Source organism: Pogoniulus pusillus, chromosome 15 (assembly GCF_015220805.1).
Source record: "Pogoniulus pusillus isolate bPogPus1 chromosome 15, bPogPus1.pri, whole genome shotgun sequence".
Taxonomy (NCBI): Eukaryota; Metazoa; Chordata; class Aves; order Piciformes; family Lybiidae; genus Pogoniulus; species Pogoniulus pusillus.
This window is the reverse complement of record NC_087278.1, coordinates 4,981,974-5,007,258: the sequence shown is the minus strand read 5'-3', so window position 1 is coordinate 5,007,258 and position 25,285 is coordinate 4,981,974. Positions and strand designations below refer to the sequence as shown.

Below are 25,285 nucleotides of genomic sequence, written 5' to 3'. Positions count from 1 at the left end.
CCTGCAGAAGGACATGGACATGCTGGATGGGTGGGCAGAGGCCAATGGGATGACATTTAACAAGGCCAAGTGCAGGGTTCTGCACTTTGGCCACAACAACCCCAAGCAGCACTGCAGGCTGGGGACAGAGTGGCTGAGAGCAGCCAGGAGGAAAGGGACCTGGGGATACTGGTAGAGAGTAGCTGAAGATGAGCCAGCAGTGTGCCCAGGTTCTGCCCCGAGCCTCCTCTTCTGCAGGCTGCACACCCCCAGCTCCCTCAGCCTCTCCTCACAGGGCTGTGCTCCAGGTCCCTCACCAGCTTCATCACCCTTCTCTGGACATGTTCCAGCACCTCAACATCTCTCTTGAATTGAGGGGCCCAGAACTGGACACAGCACTCAAGCTGTGGCCTGAGCAGTGCTGACTACAGGGGCAGAATAACCTCCCTTGTCCTGCTGGCCACACTGTTCCTGATCCTGGCCAGGATGCCATTGGCTCTCTTGGCCACCTGGTCACACTGCTGGCTCATCTTCAGCCTACTATCTACCAGCACCCCCAGGTCCCTTTCCTATGACATTTCCCTATGACATTAGTGCAAATGATTTCCTTATGACATTAGTGCAACACTAGTGCCATTGCCAACAGTGCTCAGCCAACAGTCACCAGCAGGTCTTAACACTGGCAATTTGGAAGCTGTTCTGCTTCCATAAAAGCAAAAACCAGAGAAATACAACCAAAATTTGCATCCTCTTCTTTCTTTAGAGCTCTGCTTGTTCTAGCTGCAACTAGAAATTAAATGCAGTATCACTTTAGTTTGACCACCACTGTTAGAATGACTAATTTTGATTATGAAGTTTTATCACAGTATCACAGTATCATTAGGGTTGGAAGAGACCTCACAGATCATCAAGTCCAACCCTTTACCACAGAAGCACATCTTTAACAGACAAAGAACAACTGCAATTCTGATTTGAAAGAGACTTAGCCATTTGACCACTTTAGGGATGTAATTGAAATTCCACTGAATTAAAAGGAATTTCCCCCATTGATTTCCTTGAGCTGGACCTTTAAGTATTAAGAATGTAGTGAGACTTAACACTTTCTCAGTACTCATATCTCTCCCTTTTAGTGACAAAGAATTAATCTGAAAGCGCTGGAAATTAGGACACGAACTAAGAAATCAATTTTGTCCAAGATCAGTCCAGAAGAAGTAGTTTCCTGCTTGAAATTAAGAAGTAATAGAATACTCACTGGTGGATTCTTTGTTGGCTGAATGGAGCAGTATAGCAGTCATTCTCCTCCAGATCTGGCAGTGTCTCCTTGTCCAGTCTCATTGGCTTTCTAGGCAACCATCCTCGAAACCTGCTTATTTGTTTCTCGATCCTGCAGCACAGGGAAAGTGTGAGTGTTTGAGACAGTGATTTTCATTAGACTACAGAGCACTTGCAAGGAACACACCCTGGCAAACCAGGCCACTTCATAGTCAGAACTAGACCAGATGCAATGTGTTTTGACTTTCTCAAGGTAGACCAGATTTTACAGGCTGAACTTAACTGATACCAACCAGCTTTCAGCAGAGGAGCATCTTATTTTGTCTCAGCAGAAAAGCAATGCTGATAGTGTGTGCCACTGTAAATCTTACCAAGCCCAGCAAGCTTTTGGCAACTCTCTACAGCTTTATTGTGTAGCTTTTCAGTTAGTTTGATTTTCAGGCTTAATTAACACATTAGGCTTTGGATGTATAAACATTAGAACAGCAAAGGGTGTGACAGAAAGCTTTGGCAGCTAAATCCCAGCAATCCCTGCACTCCATGTGGATTCTTACCTCACAAGTGATGCTATAAAAAGCTGTGTTGCTTTGTTCATTTGGTTGGATTGTAGTCTCTTGCAATACTATGATGACCAAGAAATCAGAATGCTCAGTGTGTGCACCAGCAGGTGACTGCTACACAGATTCTTGTGTTTAGGAGGTGGAAGTAAACTAAGCTCAAGCTGGGAAAAGGGCAGATCTAACTGCAAGTGCACTCGTGCACTGATGCACACAGAAATGAATGAAAAAGGAAGAAGCAGAGCTGATTGGAGAGGAAAATCTAAACCAAATTCAAATCCACACCCATGTTATAATGAGAAACATGTAAGAGCTATGTCTGGCACAATGAGCCCTACTCTCTCAAAAGCTCCTAACACCTTCAGGTACTAATCAGTGACCTCTGACAGCAGAAACCATAGACCAGAAACTATGGACTATGCACATACTTCAATCACTGGATGAATCTGTCCAGAAGTGAAGCTAAAGGGCATGAATTGACATCCTTTGAACTTTAAATTCAGTTCTGGATGAAGTTCAAGGACTTGAAATGTAGCTGTTTTGTTCCTTTGACAGAAGTTAGTGCAGGAACTCTGTGAGCTCTCCACAGTCACCCTGAGGAAGAGCAATCCATGTCCAAGCATCAAGTATCTTGGATAAGAAAGCTAATGCTAATTTTTGGACCTAGGCACATTTCAACATGCTTGTTTCAGTGTATATGTGATCATAGTATAAGACTTACACTAAATTTACCATACACTCTTCATGGGCAGTGTGTGCACTGTCCCAGCAGTTCAGAGTTTGCAAACATTTATGCCTGAGGGCAAGCAAGATATCAGAGCCTGATCAGTTGCAACTCTCCAATTGCAGCATCCAGGCTGAGAGCCTTGAAATAGACTTGATAAAGGGAAAAAAAAAAGTTCTCTGTAGGGAAATTCCCTGTCTGTTGGCCTCCAGGTTTTCCTCTGTAAAGGGTAGAATCTCTGCATTACTGTGTTTTCAGCAGGCTTAGTGTCTCCTTAAGGAAAAGGGGAAAAGAATCAGTCAGAAAGGTCTAAATCCTCCATTCCTTGTTTATTTGTTAGCTAAACTCTTTGTTGAATTCTCCAAGCTATTAACATCCTTGCTCATCTGCAGTCCTGTCTCATTCATCCTGGAAGTCAATGTGCACATTTGAGATATGCCTGCTGCAGGTTTATCACACCACACACACACGCAGGTAGGCACAGAGTGCTTTCCCCACTGGAGAGCAATGCATTATTCATGTTGGTTTCTCACTGGCTGTACCCAGGATTTGACTGGTTTGCCATTCCCAAGGCTCAGTGAGCCTGCTAGCAAATGGGCCTGAGAAAGTTCAAACCCTATCTGCAAGGCTCAGAACATACAACACATCCATCTCCAGAGAAAGCATTCCCTGGTTATCTCCTTGGAAAAGTAAAGGGACTAATTTCTTTAGAAGAGCTGTGTGAGTCTATTAGCATGGGCTGACTAGGTAAAAATGTCATCACTCCACCAAGTGTCCTTTTAGAGCTTACTAACACAAAGAAGCAAATACCATGATGTGAGATCACAGTATCACAGTATCATCAAGGTTGGAAGAGACCTCCAGGGATGGTGACTCCACCACCTCCATGGGCAGCCCATTCCAATGCCAATCACTCTCTCTGACAACAACTTCCTCCTAACAGCCAGCCTAGACCTCCCCCAGCACAACTTGAGACTGTGTCTCCTTGTTCTGTTGCTGCTTGCCTGGCAGAAGAGACCAACCCTCACCTGCCTACAGCCTCCCTTCAGGTAGTTGTAGACAACAATGAGGCCTGTCTTGAGCCTCCTCGAGGCTGCACACCCCCAGCTCCCTCAGCCTCTCAGTCTGGATCCATGCTGATACTCTCAAGTCACCAGCACGTTGTGATGGGATGCAATACACAAACCTGCTTTTAAATATGCTCATACAGCAGAGTGATGATATGTGATTTATTTTCCCATAGATGTTCATTTACCCATTATATGGGTAATGAATGATATGTGATTTATTTTCCCATAGATGTTCCTTACCTACCTGCATCATGATACAGCTGTTTACTCCAAATTGCACATTGTGGTCAAGTTAATTCTTGGCTCACAGAGGTTCCTGGGAATCTATCCACTGGCCTCAGAGTGACACAGCAAATCAATTGCTAGAAACCTCTGAAAACTGTGTCAACAGCAGTGTTTACTCCAAACTTCACAGTTTGGTCAAGTTATTTCTTGGCTCAAAGAGGTTCCTGGGAATCTATCCACTAGCCTCAGAGTCACACAGCAAATCAATTGCTAGAAACCTGTGAATACTGTGCCAACAGCAGTGTGGCATTAAATGCCAACATATGCTCTGGTCTCTGCTAGACCTATATAATTTTCAGGCTTTTTGGAGACATTTTCATGTAACTGTCCAAAGTACCACAAAGAAAAGACAAACTGCAGCACTAAGTTTTTCATTGCATTAAGTCAGCCATAAACCAGGCATCAAACCTCACCTTGAAGATGTTTAATAATTGAGTGAAAGACTTCCAAAGATTCTTGAAGTGTGCTTAACTCTCAAGCTCAGTAATGTTACACAAGAGATGAACTTGGTTCATTGCCTTCCTGTCTACCAACAAAGCACTCAAAGTCCCCACAGAGGAAGCTATAAATAAATAATGCCATCACCATTAGAAGTAACTAAGGTGCATGAAACTGAAAACAAAATTAAGCTGTAACTGTGGTATTTTAACCCCAAGAACCTCCCTAATGAGCTACATGAAAATATAGAGGTAGTGTCTGCACTAACATATTTATCCTGCTTTAAAAGGCTCCCTCCATCAGTTGAAAAATACTTCCTTATAACTAAAAAAGACAACACTGATGTCCTGCCCTGTGTCAGCAAGAGTGTGACCAGCAGGAGTAGGGAATTGTAGGATTGTGCCCCTGTGCTTGGTGCTGGTGAGGCTGCAACTTGAATACTGTCTGCAGTTTTGGGCCACTCACTACAAGAAGGACATTTAGATGCTGGAGCATGTTCAGAGAAGGGAAATGAAGGTGGTGAAGGGCCCAGAGAGCAAGGCTTATGGGGAGCATCTGGGGCAATTGGGGTTGTTTAGTCTGGTGAAGAGGAGGGTGAGAGAAGACCTTATTACTCTCTATAGCTACCTGAAAACAAGTTGGAGTTAGGTAGGTGCTGACCTCTTCTTCCTAGTGTCAGGTGATAGAACAAGGGGAAATGACCTGCAATTGTGCCAGGGTGGGGGTTAGGGTTGGATATGATGAAAAATTTGTTTACTGAAAGAGTGGTCAGGGATTGGAACAGGCTGCCCAGGGAGGTGGATGTTAGGAGGAAGTTGTTGGCAGAGAGAGTGATTGGCATTGGAATGGGCTGCCCAGGGAGGTGGTGGAGTCACCATCCCTGGAGGTGTTCAAGAAAAGACTGGATGAGGCACTCAGTGCCATGGTCTGGTTGACTGGCTAGGGCTGGGTGCTAGTTTGGACTGGCTGATCTTGGAGGTCTCTTCCAACCTGGTTGCTTCGAGGGTTCTGTTCTATGGCTCTATGGTGGTGGAGTCGCCATCCCTGGAGGCATTCAAGAAACGTGTGGGCATGGCACTTCTGAGATGTGGTTTGACAGCCACGGTGGTGTTATGTTAATGGTTGGGCTGGATGATCTTGGAGGTCTTTTCCAACCAAAACAGTGCTATGACTCTATGACTCTTTCACATTTCAGGTGCCTTAAAAACACAACTTCTGTGTCTGTTTTTGCAGGAGTCCTAGAGTGTAAGCATTCCTCCCACTCTTCTTACAAACACAGCTCATGAAGTTTTCCTCCCAGCTTGACCTTAACCAATATGTTTGGATCCCCAGGGACACGCAGCAGGCTGGCATGAGAACTGTACTCACCTATTCATGAACTTGTATCGGCGGTGCAGGTAATAGATTTTTCTCCTGGAAGAACAGCAAAAATGAAGCCAGTCGAGAAGAAAACCCATCGTCAGTTACAGTATGAACTAGCAAGGAAGGAAAGGAGATTGAAGACAGAAGCCTGTAAGAGGTGGAGGAAGAGACTAAAAAAGAGATTAACTGATATCCCTTGGGACGGACTTGTCTCTGTGGTCCTCTTAAGGAAACCTGGGACCCCACAAACCACCACAACTGAACTGGCACAGGAAGCCACAGAATCTCTGGTGGCATTTGGATTGCAGGAAGATCACAATTGTCTTCTCCTTTTCGTGTGTGAAAGACAGGGACTCAAAGATGTTTCTACTTCAAAGAAGTCCAAAAGTTGTTACAGGGATTCTACAGGGCTGACACAAACATGGATAAATAATCTCACATCCACTGCTGTATTATTAAAGCTGCAGTTGGTGAAACACACGAGGGAATCACTCAGAAAAGCCAGGGAAGCAGTACTTGATGCTGCAGTATGCTATAACACATGCAGTACCAGAGGGAACCAGTGCTTGCTGTTGGGGAAACATCCCCTAAAACAGGATATAGGCTACACAAGCAAATGAGTATGTGCTTAGCATCTCCCCCCCCCAGCAGACAGCAACTCTCTCTGCCTCTTGTACAGGCAGAGTTGCTTTCTGTTGCCAGTGCAATAAGCTGTGTGTGGGTGCCCAAGGGGAACAAGTGAGCAGACAGGGGTGCATGAGCAAACACATGCTGGAGGAGGCTGTGGCCAGGCTGATCTAGGGTAGGGTGTCCCTGCCCATGGCAGTGGGGTTGGAACTAGATGATCCTTGTGATCCCTTCCTGACTGATTCTATGATTGTAAGGCTCCATGAACTGCATTGGTTGCTATTATGTGGAAAACCAGAGGATTGGCAGAGAACTGAAAAGCATTCCTGAAAGGAGCACTTCTTTGTGAATGGATGGTGCTAAAGATAGGGACAGATTTCAGCACACCAAAGGGTTCCTGTGACACTTCTCTTTGTATGAGCTCCTATTTATGGAACCGAATCATAGAATGGTTTAGGTTGGAAGGGACCTCAAAGATCATCCAGTTCACAGTATCACAGTATCACACAGTATTATCAGGGTTAACACTGTGATAATACTGTGTGTGTGTGATGCTGGCCACGCTCTCAGCCTGTTCCTGAAAAGCCCTTACAGGATCTAACCATTTCTGTGTAGGTCCAGGAGCAGGAGTCCACCTCCCATCCCACTCTGGAGCTGGTGGTTCTTGTTCTCATATGTGCCTATAACACCACAGCTGTCAAGGTTTGACCCACTGCCTTCGGAAGAGAGATGACATCTTCATGACAGGTAAGGAAATCTGAGGGCTTTTGGGGGTGGCTTTGGAACTGATATTGCTTACTGCAAGACTCAAGAGCCTGCCTGAACTCTGGTTACCTCCTCCAGAGGCTGAGTTTGTCATCTGCCAAAGATCATTGCTAAATCAAAATGGGTTCTCTTTATTCTGAGAGGTTCCATCGTGTTAACACTGAACCAAACCACTTCTGGAAAATCAAGGGCTTAGGCCACATGCATTCTAAATACTGTGTACAACAAATATACTGTGGGAATGCTGTCAGTGCTTTGGAAGCAAGCACAGAATGCTAAGTCAGTGCTATCCAAAATGCAGCTTGTTTCACTGAGCTAAGACTCATTCTCTTTTAAAAAAGCAGCTCACTGAATAAATCCCAATGTCAGTGCTCAGTTTGAACTTCCCTTAACAGCTGCTTTACCCTCAAGAGTGAGAGTATTGAGAAGAAACCCAACAGCTTTGGCTGCTGTGATTCTGGCTCTGTCTAGTGACCTACCTTTTGGCAGCCACGTTGCTAAGAATTCCATAGGTGGTGGCTGTGACAGCCTGTTCACAGCCAGTTAAGAGGATGCTTTGACTTCAGAGAGACAAATATTGTTTTCCCTGCATAAGGAGGATTTTGGTACCTATCACAGTTTGGTTTTTTATAAACACAGAAGGGTGTACAGGAACTCAGAAACTCCAAATCTCCTGGTTTTGAGAGAATAGGATTAAAGATCTATCCTTGAATTGTACCCATTCTCTTTAAGTGGGGATACTTAGGGACATTTGCCATTGGAATGGGCTGCCCAGGGAGGTGGTGGAGTCACCATCCCTGGAGGTGTTGAAGCAAAGCCTGGATGAGGCACTTAGTGCCATGGTCTAGTTGACTGGATAGGGCTGGGTGCTAGGTTGGCCTGGATGATCTTGGATGTCTCTTCCAACCTGGTTGATTCTATGATTTGGTTGGGACATCTCTAAAGTAAGACAGTCCTGATGCTTTATAAATGATAGGAAAAAACTAACTTACTCTTCCAGGTTAATGTTCATAGCTTAGAATTTAAATAAAGCATAATATTTCAGTATGAGGTTTTGTCAGTATTGCACTGGTGAAGTGAAACCTTCAAAACCTCTGCACGTTTATCAGCCTCCACTGGCCAACTCCTCCACAAGACAGTTTGGTTTATCTCACTCTACTCAGGAGCAGAGAAGTGTCAAAGCTAAGTGTTTCTGAATATGCCATCCAGTTGTTGATTTTGGTTTAAATATTCAGAGGCATCTACTGTCCTGGCACTCCTGCTTTGAAACAACAAGCATTTTATTTACTGATGGGTGGGTGTGAGCAATTCCAACTTAAAATATTGGGAGCTACAGGCCATTAGCAGCTGTTAAAACAAGAGGTTAGGCAAGAGCCATGAGGATGCTGTGAGGGCTGGAGCATCTCTGCTATGAGGACGGACTGAAAGAGTTGGGGCTGTGCAGTCTGGAGAAGAGAAGGCTCCCAGGTGACCTTCTTGTGGCCTTCCAGGATCTGAAGGGGGTCTACAAAAAAGCTGAGGAGGAACTTTTTAGGCTCTGAAGGAGTAACAGGACTAGGGGGAATGGAGCAAAGCTGGAGGTGAGGAGATTCAGGCTGGACGTGAGGAGGAAGTTGCTCAGCATGAGAGTGGTGAGAGCCTGGAATGGGTTGCCCAGGGAGGGGGTTGAGGCCCCATCCCTGGAGGTGTTTAAGGCCAGGCTGGATGGGGCTGTGGCCAGCCTGGTCTAGGGTAGGGTGTGCCTGACCATGGCAGGGGGTTTGGAATTGGATGATCCTTGTGGTCCCTTCTAACCCTGACTGATTCTATGATTCTATTCTAAAAGCATGTGGAAAGAAGCAGCCTAGACTAGTGGACAGTGTCTAAAATGCTGGTCCTTGGTTTTAAACGGTGAACAGCAATGCTGCCCTTAAAATTTCAGAGCCTGGCCAGCAGATATTAGTAAATCACTGTGATTTCCTCTCAATAATACTGTAATGATTCTCTCTGTGGCTGTGGAAAGAATGAAGCAGGGGTCCTGAAGGAACTTTCAGCACTTTTGCTGCTTTCCATATAATCTGCATGACATCTACTTTGCTGTCTGCTGAGAAATGGATTTCAAGAAAGGGACTTCAAATCAGGAAAGAACAAGCTGCTCACAGTGACTAAAAGCTGAGGGTTGGCTGTATTTCTTAATACCTTATCCTCCCACTAGGGCAAGTTCATCTTCAGAAATGCCACAAAAGTCAAAGGAGGAACAGTTTTGTTCCACTCCACTGTTTTCATGAGTAGAACACTTTTAAAAAGGAATATGATGTATTGCCATGACTTGTGATAACTGTTCTGGTTTTCTCTTTAGCACCAAAGCCCAAGAAGGAACACTTGAAGATTTGCTGTGAAAATGAAACACAAAATACATACAGCATAAGTCTGCAATTTTTGTCCTTAATTCATATCCATTTTCCCAAGCAAGGTCTGAACTGCTAGAGCTTGTTTCACACCAGAGGCATTTTGCATCCTTAAGTAAGAAGAAAACAGAAGAGATCCTAAAAAGGATGCCAGGTCTGTAGTTCCATAGTCTGGATCTGATCCTTTTCTTGCTCAGTAGTTATTCCATTAAAATCAATGGAGTTATACAGCTATAAACCCTGCTAACTGAAAGAAGAATCAAGACCTCCAGTTCATGGGTTTTGATCAGTTCCAGCAACAATCAACCCTGCTAACTGAAAGAAGAATCAAGACCTCTCAGTTCATGCTTTTTGATCAGTTCCAGCACCAATCTTTATGCTATTTTAACAGTTCTGATAACCGGCAGAGTGAAGTCAGTATTCTACATAGAAGATTTCATAGCTGAACATGCAAATACTATTAAATAAGGGACAAAAATAATCTGAATGACAATGTGGAATGAGTTTGGTTATCAGTATGATTTAGTGAAGGGTCCTTATTCAGTATGATTTAGTGAAGGGTCCTTATTCAGTATGATTTAACGAAGGGTCCTTATTTTCTCCAATGGGGGGGAGGGGAGGCAGTTATAGCCTGAAATATCATTCAGACAACTCTCTTATGAGAGAGGACACTTATTTCTAGTCTGTATTTCCACAACTACACACTATACAAGCAATTTGCAGGTGCTGAACATACCAGATACGTCCAACAGACATGCACCTGCTGTGGAGTTATACAGCTATAAACCCTGCTAACTGAAAGAAGAATCAAGCCTCTCAGTTCACGGGTTTTGACCAGTTCCAGCAACAATCAACCCTGCTAACTGAAAGAAGAACCAAGACCTCTCAGTTCATGGGTTTTGACCAATTCCAGCAACAATCAACCCTGCTAACTGAAAGAAGAATCAAGACCTCTCAGTTCATGCTTTTTGATCAGTTCCAGCAGCAATCTTTATGCTATTTTAACAGTTCTGATCACCAGCAGAGTGAAGTCAGTATTCTACATAGAAGATTTCATAGCTGAACATGCAAATACTATTAAACAAGGGACAAAAATAATCTGAATGACAATGTGGAATGAGTTTGGTTATCAGTATGATTTAGTGAAGGGTCCTTATTCAGTATGATTTAATGAAGGGTCCTTATTCAGTATGATTTAACGAAGGGTCCTTATTCAGTATGATTTAACGAAGGGTCCTTATTTTCTCCACTGGGGGGGAGGGAAGGCAGTTATAGTCTGAAATATCATTCAGACAACTCTCTTATTGAGAGAGGACACTTATTTCTAGTCTGTATTTCCACAACTACACACTATACAAGCAATTTGCAGGTGCTGAACATACCAGATACGTCCAACAGACATGCACCTTCAGTGGAGTTATACAGCTATAAACCCTGCTAACTGAAAGAAGAATCAAGACCTCTCAGTTCATGGGTTTTGACCAATTCCAGCAACAATCAACCCTGCTAACTGAAAGAAGAATCAAGACCTCTCAGTTCATGGGTTTTGACCAGTTCCAGCAACAATCAACCCTGCTAACTGAAAGAAGAATCAAGACCTCTCAGTTCATGGGTTTTGACCAGTTCCAGCAACAATCAACCCTGCTAACTGAAAGAAGAATCAAGACCTCTCAGTTCATGCTTTTTGATCAGTTCCAGCAGCAATCTTTATGCTATTTTAACAGTTCTGATAACCAGCGGAGTGAAGTCAGTATTCTACATAGAAGATTTCATAGCTGAACATGCAAATACTATTAAATAAGAGACAAAAATAATCTGAATGACAATGTGGAATGAGTTTGGTTATCAGTATGATTTAATGAAGGGTCCTTATTCAGTATGATTTAGTGAAGGGTCCTTATTTTCTCCACTGGGGGGGAGGGAAGGCAGTTATAGTCTGAAATATCATTCAGACAACTCTCTTATGAGAGAGGACACTTATTTCTAGTCTGTATTTCCACAACTACACACTATACAAGCAATTTGCAGGTGCTGAACATACCAGATACGTCCAACAGACATGCACCTTCTGTGGAGTTACACAGCTATAAACCCTGCTAACTGAAAGAAGAATCAAGACCTCTCAGTTCATGGGTTTTGACCAGTTCCAGCAACAATCAACCCTGCTAACTGAAAGAAGAAACAAGACCTCTCAGTCCATGCTTTTTGATCAGTTCCAGCAGCAATCTTTATGCTATTTTAACAGTTCTGATCACCAGCAGAGTGAAGTCAGTATTCTACATAGAAGATTTCATAGCTGAACATGCAAATACTATTAAACAAGGGACAAAAATAATCTGAATGACAATGTGGAATGAGTTTGGTTATCAGTATGATTTAGTGAAGGGTCCTTATTCAGTATGACTTAGTAAAGGGTCCTTATTCAGTATGATTTAACGAAGGGTCCTTATTTTCTCCACTGGGGGGAAGGGAAGGCAGTTATAGTCTGAAATATCATTCAGACAATTCTCTTGTGAGAGAGAACACTTATTTCTAGTCTGTATTTCCACAACTACACACTATACAAGCAATTTGCAGGTGCTGAACATACCAGATACGTCCAACAGACACGCACCTTCAGTGGAGTTATACAGCTATAAAACCTGCTAACTGAAAGAAGAATCAAGACCTCTCAGTTCATGGGTTTTGACCAATTCCAGCAACAATCAACCCTGCTAACTGAAAGAAGAATCAAGACCTCTCAGTCCATGCTTTTTGATCAGTTCCAGCAGCAATCTTTATGCTATTTTAACAGTTCTGATAACCAGCAGAGTGAAGTCAGTATTCTACATAGAAGATTTCATAGCTGAACATGCAAATACTATTAAACAAGGGACAAAAATAATCTGAATGACAATGTGGAATGAGTTTGGTTATCAGTATGATTTAATGAAGGGTCCTCATTGAGTATGACTTAATGAAGGGTCCTTATTCAGTATGATTTAACGAAGGGTCCTTATTTTCTCCACTGGGGGGAAGGGAAGGCAGTTACAGTCTGAAATATCATTCAGACAACTCTCTTATGAGAGAGGACACTTATTTCTAGTCTGTATTTCCACAACTACACACTATACAAGCAATTTGCAGGTGCTGAACATACCAGATACGTCCAACAGACATGCACCTGCTGTGCTGCCTTACGTACCTGGATCTTCTCGACCTCCCATTGATTTCAATGAAATGTCCATTTAAAAAACAGCAGCGCACAAGTATGCAGGGGGCTCCAGCATTGAAGGGGTTAAAGGGCCTAAGGACAGAATACCCCATGAAAACAGCTGCACTTCTACAGCTCACCTTCATTTCAAACCAGTACTGTACTGATATTGCAGGCATTAAACAAGAAAGAGCAATGAATATGGTATCTAAGGTATCTGTGTGGTATCTTTATAGAAGAGCTTTTCCTGGTGCATTTTGGTGTTACTGCTACATTAGCTTTACAGTGCAGTGTGACTTTGGAGGCTGAGATGAAATACAACTACACCTACCTGAAAGGCATTCTTACATTCATTAGTTCAGCATATTTGCCCAGGACCTCCCAAGGGGCATGCAGCTTCACGAAGATGATGTCACTGTTTGTTAGAGATGACTGCAAAAGAAAAAGAAAACAGTCACCAGGGCTTACTTTTTCAAGGGAAAAAGGATAAAACTGTGTACATTGCTCAATATTTATTTATCTGGTCTTGTCTGACCCCTTCTGCATCGTGATTCTTCCTCAAGCATGTGCAGTTTTAGCTGTATTTTGTCAACTCCTTTTCCTTCTGGTTTCCCATGAAAATCATTTACATTCTCCTAAAATGGCCTACACAGAATGAAAAAAAGTTCTGGTGGAAAAAAAAAACCAGGATCATGGAGGCCAACTGACATTCCTGCTCTACAAAGCCCACCCTTAAACCATATTCTCAGATCCTCTGTGATCTGTGCTGGATTGAGTGGTCCTCCTCTGGCAGGAGGGTTGGGACTCGATGATCTCCTTGGGTCCCTTCCAACCCTGTGAGAACTCCAAGCATCATATCCAAATGACTTTTAAATACACCTAGAGTTGGCGACTCCAGCACCTCCCTGGGCAGCTCATTCCAGTGCCTGATCACTCTTGCTGGAAAAACATATGTTCCCTAATGTCCAGTTCCTACCTGGTTGGTTCTGTGGTTCTAAAGAGAGCAGCATCTTAGTTACAAGACTACTGTAGTGTACTCTCCTTAGTAGATTTGTGTTTAGGCACAGCATCCTTCCGCTTCTAAATGAGGAGGAGAGGAACATTCTGCTGTAATTGACTTTTGAGGCTTGGCTCATTAAGCAATTGGGAGAAGTGAACTCAATGTCACATGATGGGAACACACAGACAAAAATCAATGCAGCATTGTTCCCTCAGAAGCTGAAATAAGATATCTATCGACATGAGCAATCTGCTAGCGAGGAAGCGATGTCTGTATGATGAAGGAAGAAAACCAAAGGGAATCAAGGGGGCAGATGATGAGGTCAATCACTTTGTAAGCACAAAAATGAAATCAGTGTTTAGAATTGACCTGTGGCACCAGCACCAACAGACTTATCACCAGATGATAACTGCCAGCGCAACAGTGTTCATGGAGATAGGTTGTTTCAAGGTGACCTGGTATAGATGATCCTGCTCTGGCAGGGGAGTTGGACTAGATGTCTTTTGAGGTCCCTTCCAGTCCCTGACATTCTGTGATTCTGTAATTTCTTAAGGAACAATAAAGAGAAAAAGAGGTTTTCTTCTAGTCAGTGATGACATTCTTGACCATCTTCAGAGCAGTGCAAATCTAGTGTAGCAAGAGACTTGCCAGAACTAGGGAATCACAGACTAGTTTAGGTTGGAGGGGCTCTCTAGGTTTCACCTAGGTCTCTCTTGCTAAAGTGGGGCCAAGGTAGATCAGATTGCTCAGAGCTTGTCCCATTGAGCCATAGAATCATAGAATCATCCAGGTTGGAAGAGACCTCCAAGATCAGCCAGTCCAACCTAGCACCCAGCCCTAGCCAGTCAACCAGACCATGGCACTAAGTGCCTCATCCAGGCTTTCCTTGAACACCTCCAGGGACGGTGCCTCCACCACCTCCCTGGGCAGCCCATTCCAATGCCAATCACTCTCTCTGCCAACAACTTCCTCCTAACATCCAGCCTAGACCTCCCCTGGCACAACTTGAGGCTGTGTCCCCTTGTTCTGTTGCTGGTTGCCCGGGAGAAGAGACCAACCCCACCTGGCTACAGCCTCCCTTCAGGTAATTGTAAGACAGCAATGAGGTCACCCCTGAGCCTCCTCTTCTGCAGGCTAAACAACCACAGCTCCCTCAGCCTCTCCTCACAGGGCTGTGCTCCAGGCCCCTCACCAGCTTTGTTGCCCTTCTCTGGACACCTTCCAGCACCTCAACATCTCTCTTGAATTGAGGAGCCCAGAACTGGACACAGCACTCAAGGTGTGGCCTGAGCAGTGCTGAGTACAGGGGAAGAATAACCTCCCTTGTCCTACTGGCCACACTGCTCCTGATGCAGGCCAGGATGCCACTGGCTCTCCTGACCACCTAACTATCTCTGTGAGTTATCACAGCCCCTGGGCTACATATTGGAAGTGGCTGGAGAAAAGATCATTTCCTATGGAAGAACTGTATGCTATTCTAGAGAAATTTTGGTTGAAAACAACAAGTTTCTAGACATGAAAATCCATGAAATTTCAAAATGTTCAGTGCTAAGACAGAATTCTTTATGAAAAAAAACAACTTGCTTCTTACAAGAACTTCAAAAGTTGATTTTTTTCTGATTGAACAGCAGGACCTGCAAGGGGTATTGAGTTTAACAAAACTCTGCTTGTCAAAACAGTTTTGCATGGTAGGATTCAGATGACCAGTCAATGCACAATATACAATTAGTTTCAGTGTTCAGTGCCATCAACCTAATGTTTTTGACAAACTAATTTTACCCCTCCTTCTTCTTTCTGCTCTTCAATCCCTTTTTGCAGCTGGGAATCATATTGCATAACTCCTGTAAATATTAGATCAATAGTTGCTAATCTATATCTCTGTATCAGAGATACTAATTAATTCCCAACCTTTCTGGCTTCACTGGCAACCCCCTTTAGTACTACATAATTGTTGCAAACTCTGAAATACAGAACAGTACCATAGGTCCACACAGGGACTTGCCCTTTTGGAATGACTGACTTCTCTTTTATCATTAAGTTTTTGCAGACATTTCATTTCTCTTCCCAAAAAGGAGCTACAAATCAGCTACAAATGTGTTTAAAACCAAACTCCATCATCTTCTCCAGTATCACCAGACAGAGAGGAACTAATTAAAGCAGGGGGCATTTACAGAACTGCAAAAGCACAACCACCTTATTTAGTGAGCTGCAGTCATCAGCTAGGCATAGAAACCACAGAAAGGGCAGGTTCTCATTCTCCCTCTCAAAGTGTGCACAGAACAAGGGGACACAGTCTCAAGTTGTGCCAAGGGAGGTCTAGGCTGGATGTTCTTGGCAGAGACAGTGATTGGCATTGGAATGGGCTGCCCAGAGAGGTGGTGGAGTTGCCGTGCCTGGAGATGTTCAAGGAAAGCCTGGATGAGGCACTTAGTGCCAGAAGGGCAACAAAGCTGGTGAGGGGCCTGGAACACAAACCCTATGAGGAGAGGCTGAGGGAGCTGGGGTTGTTTAGCCTGGAGAAGAGGAGGCTCAGGGGTGATCTTATTACTGCCTACAACTACCTGAAGGGACATTGTAGCCAGGTGGGGGTGGCCTCTTCTCCCAGGCAACCAGCAATAGAACAAGGGGACACAGTCTCAAGTTGTGCCGGGGGAGGTCTAGGCTGGATGTTAGGAGGAAGTTGTTGGCAGAGAGAGTGATTGGCATTGGAATGGGCTGCCCAGGGAGGTGGTGGAGGCACCATCCCTGGAGGTCTTCAAGAAAAGCCTGGATGAGGCACTTGGTGCCATGGTCTGGTTGACTGGCTAGGGCTGGGTGCTAGGTTGGACTGGATGACCTTGGAGGTCTCTTCCAACTTGGTTGATTCTATGATTCTAAGTGCTGTTTAAGCCCTGGCTACTACACTCACACAGTATTCTAACTCCTTTCCCTGGCAGGTTTACAATATCTATATGCACTATTGACCTGATTGCTCCTTCTGGAGTTACCATTGTTAGCCTGAATGGAAGCAAAGTGCTGACATGGAATATCTCCTGAAAAGCTCACATTTTGCTGTATTTGCAGGTTGTCTTCCACGATCAATGCTGGAGATGAGTATCTTTTCTCAAACACCCTTTGAAACATTCTCTTCCAACAGAGACTTTGTTTTTCCTCTTGGTTCATTATCTGTAATAGTGGCAAGTCGTTTTAAGACAAAAGCAACTGTAAGGATCACCTTAATACAAGTGTTTCTTGAGTCTAAGAGTTAAGACAGGTGAGAAAGGAGACTGAAGCATATAACCTTGAAGAAAGATGAAATTGCATTGTCTCCAATGGAAAGGTTTAATTGTTTCTTTGCCTTGAGGCTGTTAGGCAGGCAAGTGTGAAATAAACAATTCTCTCATTTATGGATGCATTTTACCATGGAAAAGAAACCAGGATTTGCCACTAAGGTGATTTCCATATCATGATTTAAGAGGAAAATATTCTAAAGTAGGGCTCTCCTCATCTTTTAAAGCCTTCTTCATAAAAGGAAGTAAAGAAGATTCTGAGGAAGGTCCAGCAAACAGAATTAAACTTTGCCTACTTTAGCAAGACTCTGCAAGGCAAATTAAAAAGCAGAATGGGAACAGTGTTTTAGCTCCTAGAAGACAGACTGCTCAGGGAGGTGGTGGAAGCCCCATCCCAAGGGGTCTTCCAGGTCAGGCTGGATGGCACTCTGAGCAACCTGATCTAGTGGGAGGTGTCCTTGCCCATGGCAGGGGGAATGCAACTAGATGATCCTTGAGGTCCCTCCCAGTCCTGACAATTGTATGATTCTACAACGAACCACAGCTTGTTTCTGTCAATACCACAATGCAGCAAAAGGCAGGAAATGAGAGAAAAATCAATCTTAGAATGGTTGGAATGGACCTCAAAGATCATCTAGTTCCAACCCCCCACCATAGGCAGGGACACCTCCCACTAGAACAGGTCACTCAAGGCCTCATCTGACCTAGCTTTGAACACCTCCAGGGAGGGAGCATCCACAATCTCCCTGTGCAATCTATGCCAGCACCCACACCTTAAAGAACTTCTTCCTGACAGCCAGTTTCAATCTCCCCTCTGCCAGTTTAAACCCATTACTCCTCATCCTGTCACTGCAAGACCTTGTAAATAGTCCCTCCCCAGCCTTCCTGTAGGCTCCCTTCAGATACTGGAAGGCCACTAAAAGGTCTCCTTGAAGCCTTCTGTTCTCCAGGTTACAGATCCCCAACTCTCTCAGCCTGTCCTCATAGCAGAGCTGCTGCAGCCCTCTGAGCATCTTTGTGGCCTCCTCTGGACTCACTCCAACAGTTCTACGTCCTTCTTGTGCTGGAGGCTCCAGAACTGCACACAGTACTTCAGGTGGAGTCTCACAAGAGCAGAGTAAAAAGGCAGAATCCTCTCCCTTGCCTTTCTGGCCAAGCTGCTCTTGCTGCAGCCCAGCACACGGTTGCTGTCTGGGCTGTGCGCACACACTGCTGCCTCACCTTGAGCTTTTCATCAACCAAGACCCCCAGGTCCTTTTCTTTGGGGCTGCTCTCACCCAACCTGCATTTGTGCTTGGGATTGCACTTCTTTCTCTAGTAACAATTCTATCTGTAATCAAGCTCCCTATGACGTTTGAGCGGAGAATAGTAAACAGTAACCGCTACAGGTTCCACTGCTTTGGAGAATTGCTCTTTTATGCTAAGAGCACAGACTGATTCACCATCTGCTGAATGAAGTGGAAAAACAAAACCCAGCAAAATTTTAGTTGATTAAGCCATTCTTCCTCTGAAAAACCAAAGTAAATGTAAATTCACAAGGGTAACTCTGCAGAGCTGGGAAAAGCAGCACTAATACCCTGCCAGGACTTGTGGAATGTGCATACATTACTGCTGGGTAATCACTTAGGTACTGTCAATACGTGTCCAGTTTCAGGGGAAATATTACATGCTCACAAGCATTAACCTTCACGTGCATGGATTAGAAGAATCCAGTACATAACAGTGTCAATATCTCTCCCATCAATGCTTTCAGTCACGGGTTTAGTGAGAATGGGGAATATAATGCTGACGTGTCAATTAGGATCTTCAGAAGCATTTGACTTTCAAGAAACTGCAGAGCAAAAACAGCAGGCATGGAAATACGGTGTGAAAAAAGAAAAGTCCTAATAGTTAGGAAGCTGTTAATAAAACCATTATAAATAAGAGGACACTGACCTTTAAAACACAGAATATCCTGATATAAGGCTATGGGAATGTGATTACAATGTAAAATGCAATCTCATGGCGAATTTTGGTGATGGGGTAGAGCTTTATCTTTACTTTGCAAGATACTTTGAGAGGTTGAGCTCCAGTGGAGTTAGCAATATGGGCAGTTGGCTGGCTGTTGCCACCATTCCATCTAATCCAGCTCAGAGCAGGTGTCTTTGCTACAGCACTTAATTTCTGGCAGCAGCTGACAGGCTCTCAATGCTGGAACAGAACAGTTAGTAGCACAGGGAAATGTTTGCAAATGTCCTTTCACGTGGAGAAAAATGTGTGAGTGGGAGGGCAACTTAAAGAGCAGGGCAGGTTACTTAAATAGAAACAAACTGCAAACACTGTCTCATTGCTCAAGTTTGCTGTGCAGCGCTGAGCTTACAGCCTGTGTGGTAGGAGACACACAAATTCCTTTGGGAGAAGAAAGAGCACGAGAAAGGGGGGCAGTAATTCTAACTAGTGTCATCTGAACTCACTTGTGATGGACAGGATGGATCAAGTCATAGAATCATTGAATAAACCAGGTTGGAAGAGACCTCCAAGATCATCCAGGCCAACCTATCCCCAGCCCTAGCCACTCAACCAGACCATGGCACTAAGTGCCTCAGCCAGGCTTTGCTTCAACACCTCCAGGGATAGTGACTCCACCACCTCCCTGGGCAGCCCATTCCAATGCCAATCACTCTCTCTGACAACAACTTCCTCCTAACAGCCAGCCTAGACCTCCCCCAGCACAGCTTGAGACTGTGTCCCCTTGTTCTGTTGCTGGTTGCATGGCAGAAGAGGCCATCCCCCACCTGGCTACAGCCTCCCTTCAGGTAGTTGTAGACAGCAATGAGGTCCCCCCTGAGCCTCCTCTTCTCCAGGCTGCATACCCCCAGCTCCCTCAGTCTTTCCTCATAGGGTTTATGTTCCAGGCCCCTCATCAGCTTTGTTGCCCTTAAAGTGTAGTATCTGTTCTTATCAGTTTAATATCTGATGCATCCTTGATGAGAGGACTTTATACTAAAGGGATTTGTGGGCATGGGAGTTGGATCCAGAGCTTGCTCCCTCCGCTCCATGCATCGTCCTGGTATTGCAGTGCCTCCACTTTCTTTTTTTAACAGAACAGGGGGACACAGTCTCAAGTTGTGCCAGGGGAAGGTATAGGCTGGATGTTAAGAGGAAGTTCTTGCCAGAGAGAGTGATTTGCCATTGGAATGGGCTGCCCAGGGAGGTGGTGGAGTCACCGTGCCTGGAGGTATTCATGAAAAGCCTGGATGAGGCACTTCATAGAATCACAGAATCAACCAGGTAGGAAGAGACCTCCAAGATCAGCCAGTCCAAACTAGCACCCAGCCCTAGCCAGTCAACCAGACCATGGCACTAAGTGCCTCAGCCAGGCTTTGCTTGAACACCTCCAGGGACGGTGACTCCACCACCTCCCTGGGCAGCCCATTCCAATGCCAATCACTCTTTCTGCCAGCAACTTCCTCCTAACATCCAGCCTATACTTTCCCTGGCACAACTTGAGACTGTGTCCCCTTGTTCTATGGCTGGTTGCCTGAGATAAGAGGCCAACCCCCCCTTAGTGCCATGGTCTAGTTGACTGGACAGGGCTGGGTGCTAGGTTTGACTGGTTGATCTTGAAGGTCTCTTCCAACCTGGTTGATTCTATGATCTCACTGTAAGGTAACTTAAATGTACTAAATCTACCATGGAAACGAGATCCTCTAACTTGAACTCCACTTCCTAGGGAAAAAGATTAGGAATACCTGCAGCATGACCATCGGAATGGAAGAGGTTGGTCTGAAGCAGTGATAAAACGTGTCATGATAATCCCAACAGCAGACACTGCATGAATGTAGTTCTGTCCCATCTGGGTAAGATTTCTGTGAAAATTAAAATAGCTAATCACATGAATTTCAGCTGGCAGCCAGATAGGATGCATCCTGTGGGCTGCAAGATAGTGTAAGTGTGAAATTGGTTATCTGCAGATTTACAACCGCAGATAGCTAAGACCTCTGAGCCGAGTTACCTGTTTCTACTCACAGATATTCCATTTGACATTAAGGCATCAGTTATGCACTGCAATTTTAAACTGGAAATGCTGATATTTGATACAGTGATGACTGTAAACAGCAAACATTTCTGACTGTATTATGGACCAAAAAAAGGTCCAAAAAGGTTCACTTCTGACCTTCAGAAATACATTGCACACTTGAACTTCGGGATTGGAATGGGCTGTGTGGGGAGGTGTTGGAGTCATCATCCCTGGAGGTGTTCAAGCAAAGCCTGGATGAGGCACTTAGTGCCATGGTCTGGTTGATTGGATAGGGCTGGGTGCTAGGTTGGACTGGATGAGCTTGGAGATCTCTTCCAACCTGGTTGATTCTATTCTATGACTGTAACTTCATTTTATCGTGCAGCTTCCTCCGTGATTTATTTCCAGTGTAAAACATGAAGCCAACATTAGGTCTCATTAATCACTTTCTGAAGGTGAAAATATTTACATGTAATGAACTTTCTATTAAATATTCATGTTTGCTTTTAGAGGCTTATTGGAAAAAAAATTGCTTTGGCCAAAAAAAAACCCAACCCCAAACCAGAAGCAATTCATTATTTGCCTGATAGTTAATTTCACACACTTAATAGTCACTCATACACCCCAAATGTGCAGGCAAACTCATTATAACTTCTGCATACAAATCACCTAGAGGAACTAAACAAGCTGCTTATTTGTAGCATCCTAGGATAGATAACAGAGGTTGGAAGGGACTTCCAGAGGTCACCTAGTCCAAACCTGTATTAGCCAATGTGACTTTTTTCTCAGCAAGTCCCTCACACAGTATCACAGTATCACAGTATCATCAGGGTTGGAAGAGACCTCACAGACCATCAAGTCCAACCCTTTACCACACAGCTCAAGGCCAGACCATGGCACCAAGTGCCACGTCCAATCCTGCCTTGAACAGCCCCAGGGACGGCGACTCCACCACCTCCCCGGGCAGCCCATTCCAGTGTCCAATGACTCTCTCAGGGAAGAACTTTCTCCTCACCTCCAGCCTAAATCTCCCCTGGCACAGCCTGAGGCTGTGTCCTCTTGTTCTGGCGCTGGCCACCTGAGAGAAGAGAGCAACCTCCTCCTGGCCACAACCTCACCTCAGGTAGTTGCAGACAGCAATAAGGTCTCCCCTGAGCCTCCTCTTCTCCAGGCTAACCAATCCCAGCTCCCTCAGCCTCTCCTCTTAGGGCTGTGCTCAAGGCCTCTCCCCAGCCTCGTCGCCCTTCTCTGGACATGCTCAAGCATCTCAGCATCCCTTTTAAACTGGGGGGCCCAGAACTGAACACAATACTCCAGGTGTGGTCTAACCAGTGCAGAGTACAGGGGCAGAATGACCTCCCTGCTCCTGCTGACCACACCATTCCTGATGCAGGCCAGGATGCCACTGGCTCTCTTGGCCACCTGGGCACACTGCCACAGAGGACAACTGGTCCTACCCTTTACTCTCTGCCCATGTATGGAGGCATATCCAATGTCAGACTTGTGTTAATGACAGCCTCTGAAGCACAACAAATTAGAGATACCTACATTTTCCCAGACTTTATTCTGATCAACCAGCACAGCATTTTAATACCAGGCACTTAATTTTGAACCTGTTTAAGTGAAACATTCCAACACTTCCAAAACGTTTCCCAATTTCCTCAGCTAGAACTGTTTGCTGAATCTAATCTATATTAATGACTAACAATTCCTTGCCTTTCTCCTTCCCTGCCTTCTGTTAAGTCATCCTCCACAAATACAAAAGATTAGCTTCAAGTTGTTAAGGGCTTGTGCTGTATTTCTAAAGAGATTTAATGCTTAGATGTTTATAGGAGATCTACACAGTCAGAAGGGGTCTCTTAGATTTTTGTAGGAGGATTTACACAGTCAGAAGGAGTCTCAGATTTTTGTAGGGGGATTCACACAGTCAAAAAGTGTCTCTTAGATTTTTGTAGGAGGATTTACATAGTCAGAAGGAGTCTCTTAGATTTTTGTAGGGGGATTTACACAGTCAGAAGGAGTCTCTGAGATTTTTGTAGGGGGATTCACACAGTCAGAAAGGGTCTCTTAGATTTTTGTAGGAGGATTTACATAGTCAGAAGGAGTCTCTTAGATTTTTGTAGGGGGATTTACACAGTCAGAAGGAGTCTCTGAGATTTTTGTAGGGGGATTCACACAGTCAGAAAGGGTCTCTTAGATTTTTGTAGGGGGATTTACACAGTCAGAAGGGATCTCTTAGATTTTTGTAGGAGGGTTTACACAGTCAGAAAGGGTCTCTGAGATTTTTGTAGGGGGATTCACACAGTCAGAAGGAGTCTCTGAGATTTTTGTAGGGGGATTCACACAGTCAGAAGGAGTCTCTTAGATTTTTGTTGTGCCAGGGTAGGTATAGGCTGGATGTTAGGAAGAAGTTCTTCACAGAGAGAGTGATTTCCCATTGGAATGGGCTGCCCAGGGAGGTGGTGGAGGCACCGTCCCTGGGGGTCTTCAAGAAAAGACTGGATGAGGCACTCAGTGCCATGGTCTAGTTGACTGGCTAGGGCTGGGTGATAGGTTGGACTCGATGATCTTGGAGGTCTCTTCCAACCTGGTTGATTCTATGATTCTATGTAGGAGGATTTACACAGTCAGAAGGAGTCTCTTAGATTTTTGTAGGAGGATTTACACAGTCAGAAGGGCTCTCTCCTTTCTGCCATGATTTAATTGCATGTGCCTCCACATCTTGATACTAACTTCTTCTTAAGGCTTTCTCACCATTATCCTTTTCCCTCTCTCCCAAAACTCCCATGTGCTCACAGTCCCCATATCATTTCTCCATTGTGCCTTTGGCATTAGTAAAACACATGCATTCTGTTTCCTTTCACAAGAGAAACAAAAACCAGGCCAAGAGGAAAAACTAAACTGGCACAGCAAGCACTCATCAATTGACAGCCAAACCAGCAAAGCACAGAAGTGCCAAATAATGGGAAGTAACCTGCAGAAGCACCAATCTTGGGGCTTTTAGAACTGAACTTCAGAGCTGTCACACAATTCTGTTAGCTGTTTGGTTTACACTTGAGCAGCATTGGGCAGATCCTGCAATCCACAGATGCACTTGTGTAAGTCCACAGATAGCACCTGGCTGCAGGACAAACACCACTGCTTATCCTTAGTAGTTTAGAGATATGGTGTGTAACACATGTCTGATTCAGCTTTCCCTGCTGAACTCTGTCAGGCTGCTGTATCAAAGCACTGGCATTATCATGTCTCTAAGCCCACTGATCCTGAGAAGTTGCCTGAAGGCTTAGTCTCACACAGCAGACATCACAGGTGTGATTCAGGGCAGCTGTGGAACTATGTTCAGATGTCTGCAGTGAAGAGGAACAGGCACCTACAGGGTACAATTAATTTCTTCTCTTTGCCTCAGATTTAAATGGGCTGCTGCCCAGAAGGGCTTGTTCTTTCCCATCTTACTGCAAACAGCTGCAATGGTTCTTCTCTTCCTGGGGCTCTGCAGTACACCCACTTTATTTTCCCTGGACTGCTGTTACCTTCCTCATCACCCACAGCAGCACAGCCACATTGGTTCTACAACTGCCCCTTCCTGAGTGGCTCTAGTTCATTGCCTGGACACAACACAGAGACAGCAAATGATTCAGCACATTTCCATTCATTTCCTCCATCTTACCTTAATCATTCTGTTTTATCACAGAATAGAATATCACATCATAGAATCAGCCAGGTTGGAAGAGACCTCCAACATCATCCAAGCCAACCTAGCACCCAGCCCTAGCCAATCAACCAGACCATGGCACTAAGTGCCTCATCCAGGCTTTGCTTGAACACCTCCAGGGACAGTGCCTCCACCACCTCCCTGGGCAGCCCATTCCAATGCCAATCACTCTCTCTGACAACAACTTCCTCCTAACATCCAGCCTAGACCTCCTCTGGCAGAACTTGAGACTGTGTCCCCTTGTTCTGTTGCTGGTTGCCCGGGAGAAGAGACCAACCCCACCTGGCTACAGCCTCCCTTCAGGTAGTTGTAGCCAGCAATGAGGTCTGCCCTGAGCCTCCTCTTCTCCAGGCTGAACAAGCCCAGTTTTGTTCTACCTACATTTTGCTGTGGAGGTTTTCTCCATGGAGGCAAGTTTGAGATTTAGAAAATGTGTAAGAGATGGGATTTAAAATAAGAAAATAAGAAACACAAATTTCTTATATTAGTGCTTCACAGTGGAGACTTTAGAAAGGGGAGTCAACCTTATTTGTTATAAATGGAAAGAGCTGGGGTTGTTTAGCCTGGAGAAGAGGAGGCTCAGGGGTGGCCTCATTGCTGTCTACAACTACCTCAAGGGACATTGTAGCCAGGTGGGGTTGGGTT

At 44.7% G+C, this 25,285-nt stretch overlaps 1 protein-coding gene and 1 non-coding gene across 7 annotated transcripts in view; one reads left to right on the top strand and one right to left on the bottom strand.

Annotated features, from left to right (window-relative positions):
* Positions 1 to 25,285, bottom strand: part of ANO4 (anoctamin 4) — a 231,837-nt gene that overhangs the window by 68,517 nt on the left and 138,035 nt on the right. For 5 of the 6 annotated variants that reach the window (XR_010304974.1, XM_064155007.1, XM_064155009.1 and 2 more), the window contains 4 exons: positions 12,991 to 13,091; positions 12,651 to 12,752; positions 5,694 to 5,738; positions 1,232 to 1,363 (listed from right to left, as the gene is read on the bottom strand). Coding sequence is in view for 5 of the 6 variants with exons in the window: in XM_064155007.1 (XP_064011077.1) it covers positions 1,232 to 1,363; positions 5,694 to 5,738; positions 12,651 to 12,752; positions 12,991 to 13,091 (380 nt within the window). In the remaining variant the exon portion in view is untranslated. The remainder of the gene's footprint in view (positions 1 to 1,231; positions 1,364 to 5,693; positions 5,739 to 12,650; positions 12,753 to 12,990; positions 13,092 to 25,285) is intronic. The other variant, XM_064155008.1, reaches the window with a different exon arrangement.
* On the top strand, positions 19,823 to 20,011 carry LOC135182159 (U2 spliceosomal RNA). Its single transcript, XR_010305071.1, has one exon. It is a non-coding gene; the product is annotated as a U2 spliceosomal RNA (small nuclear RNA).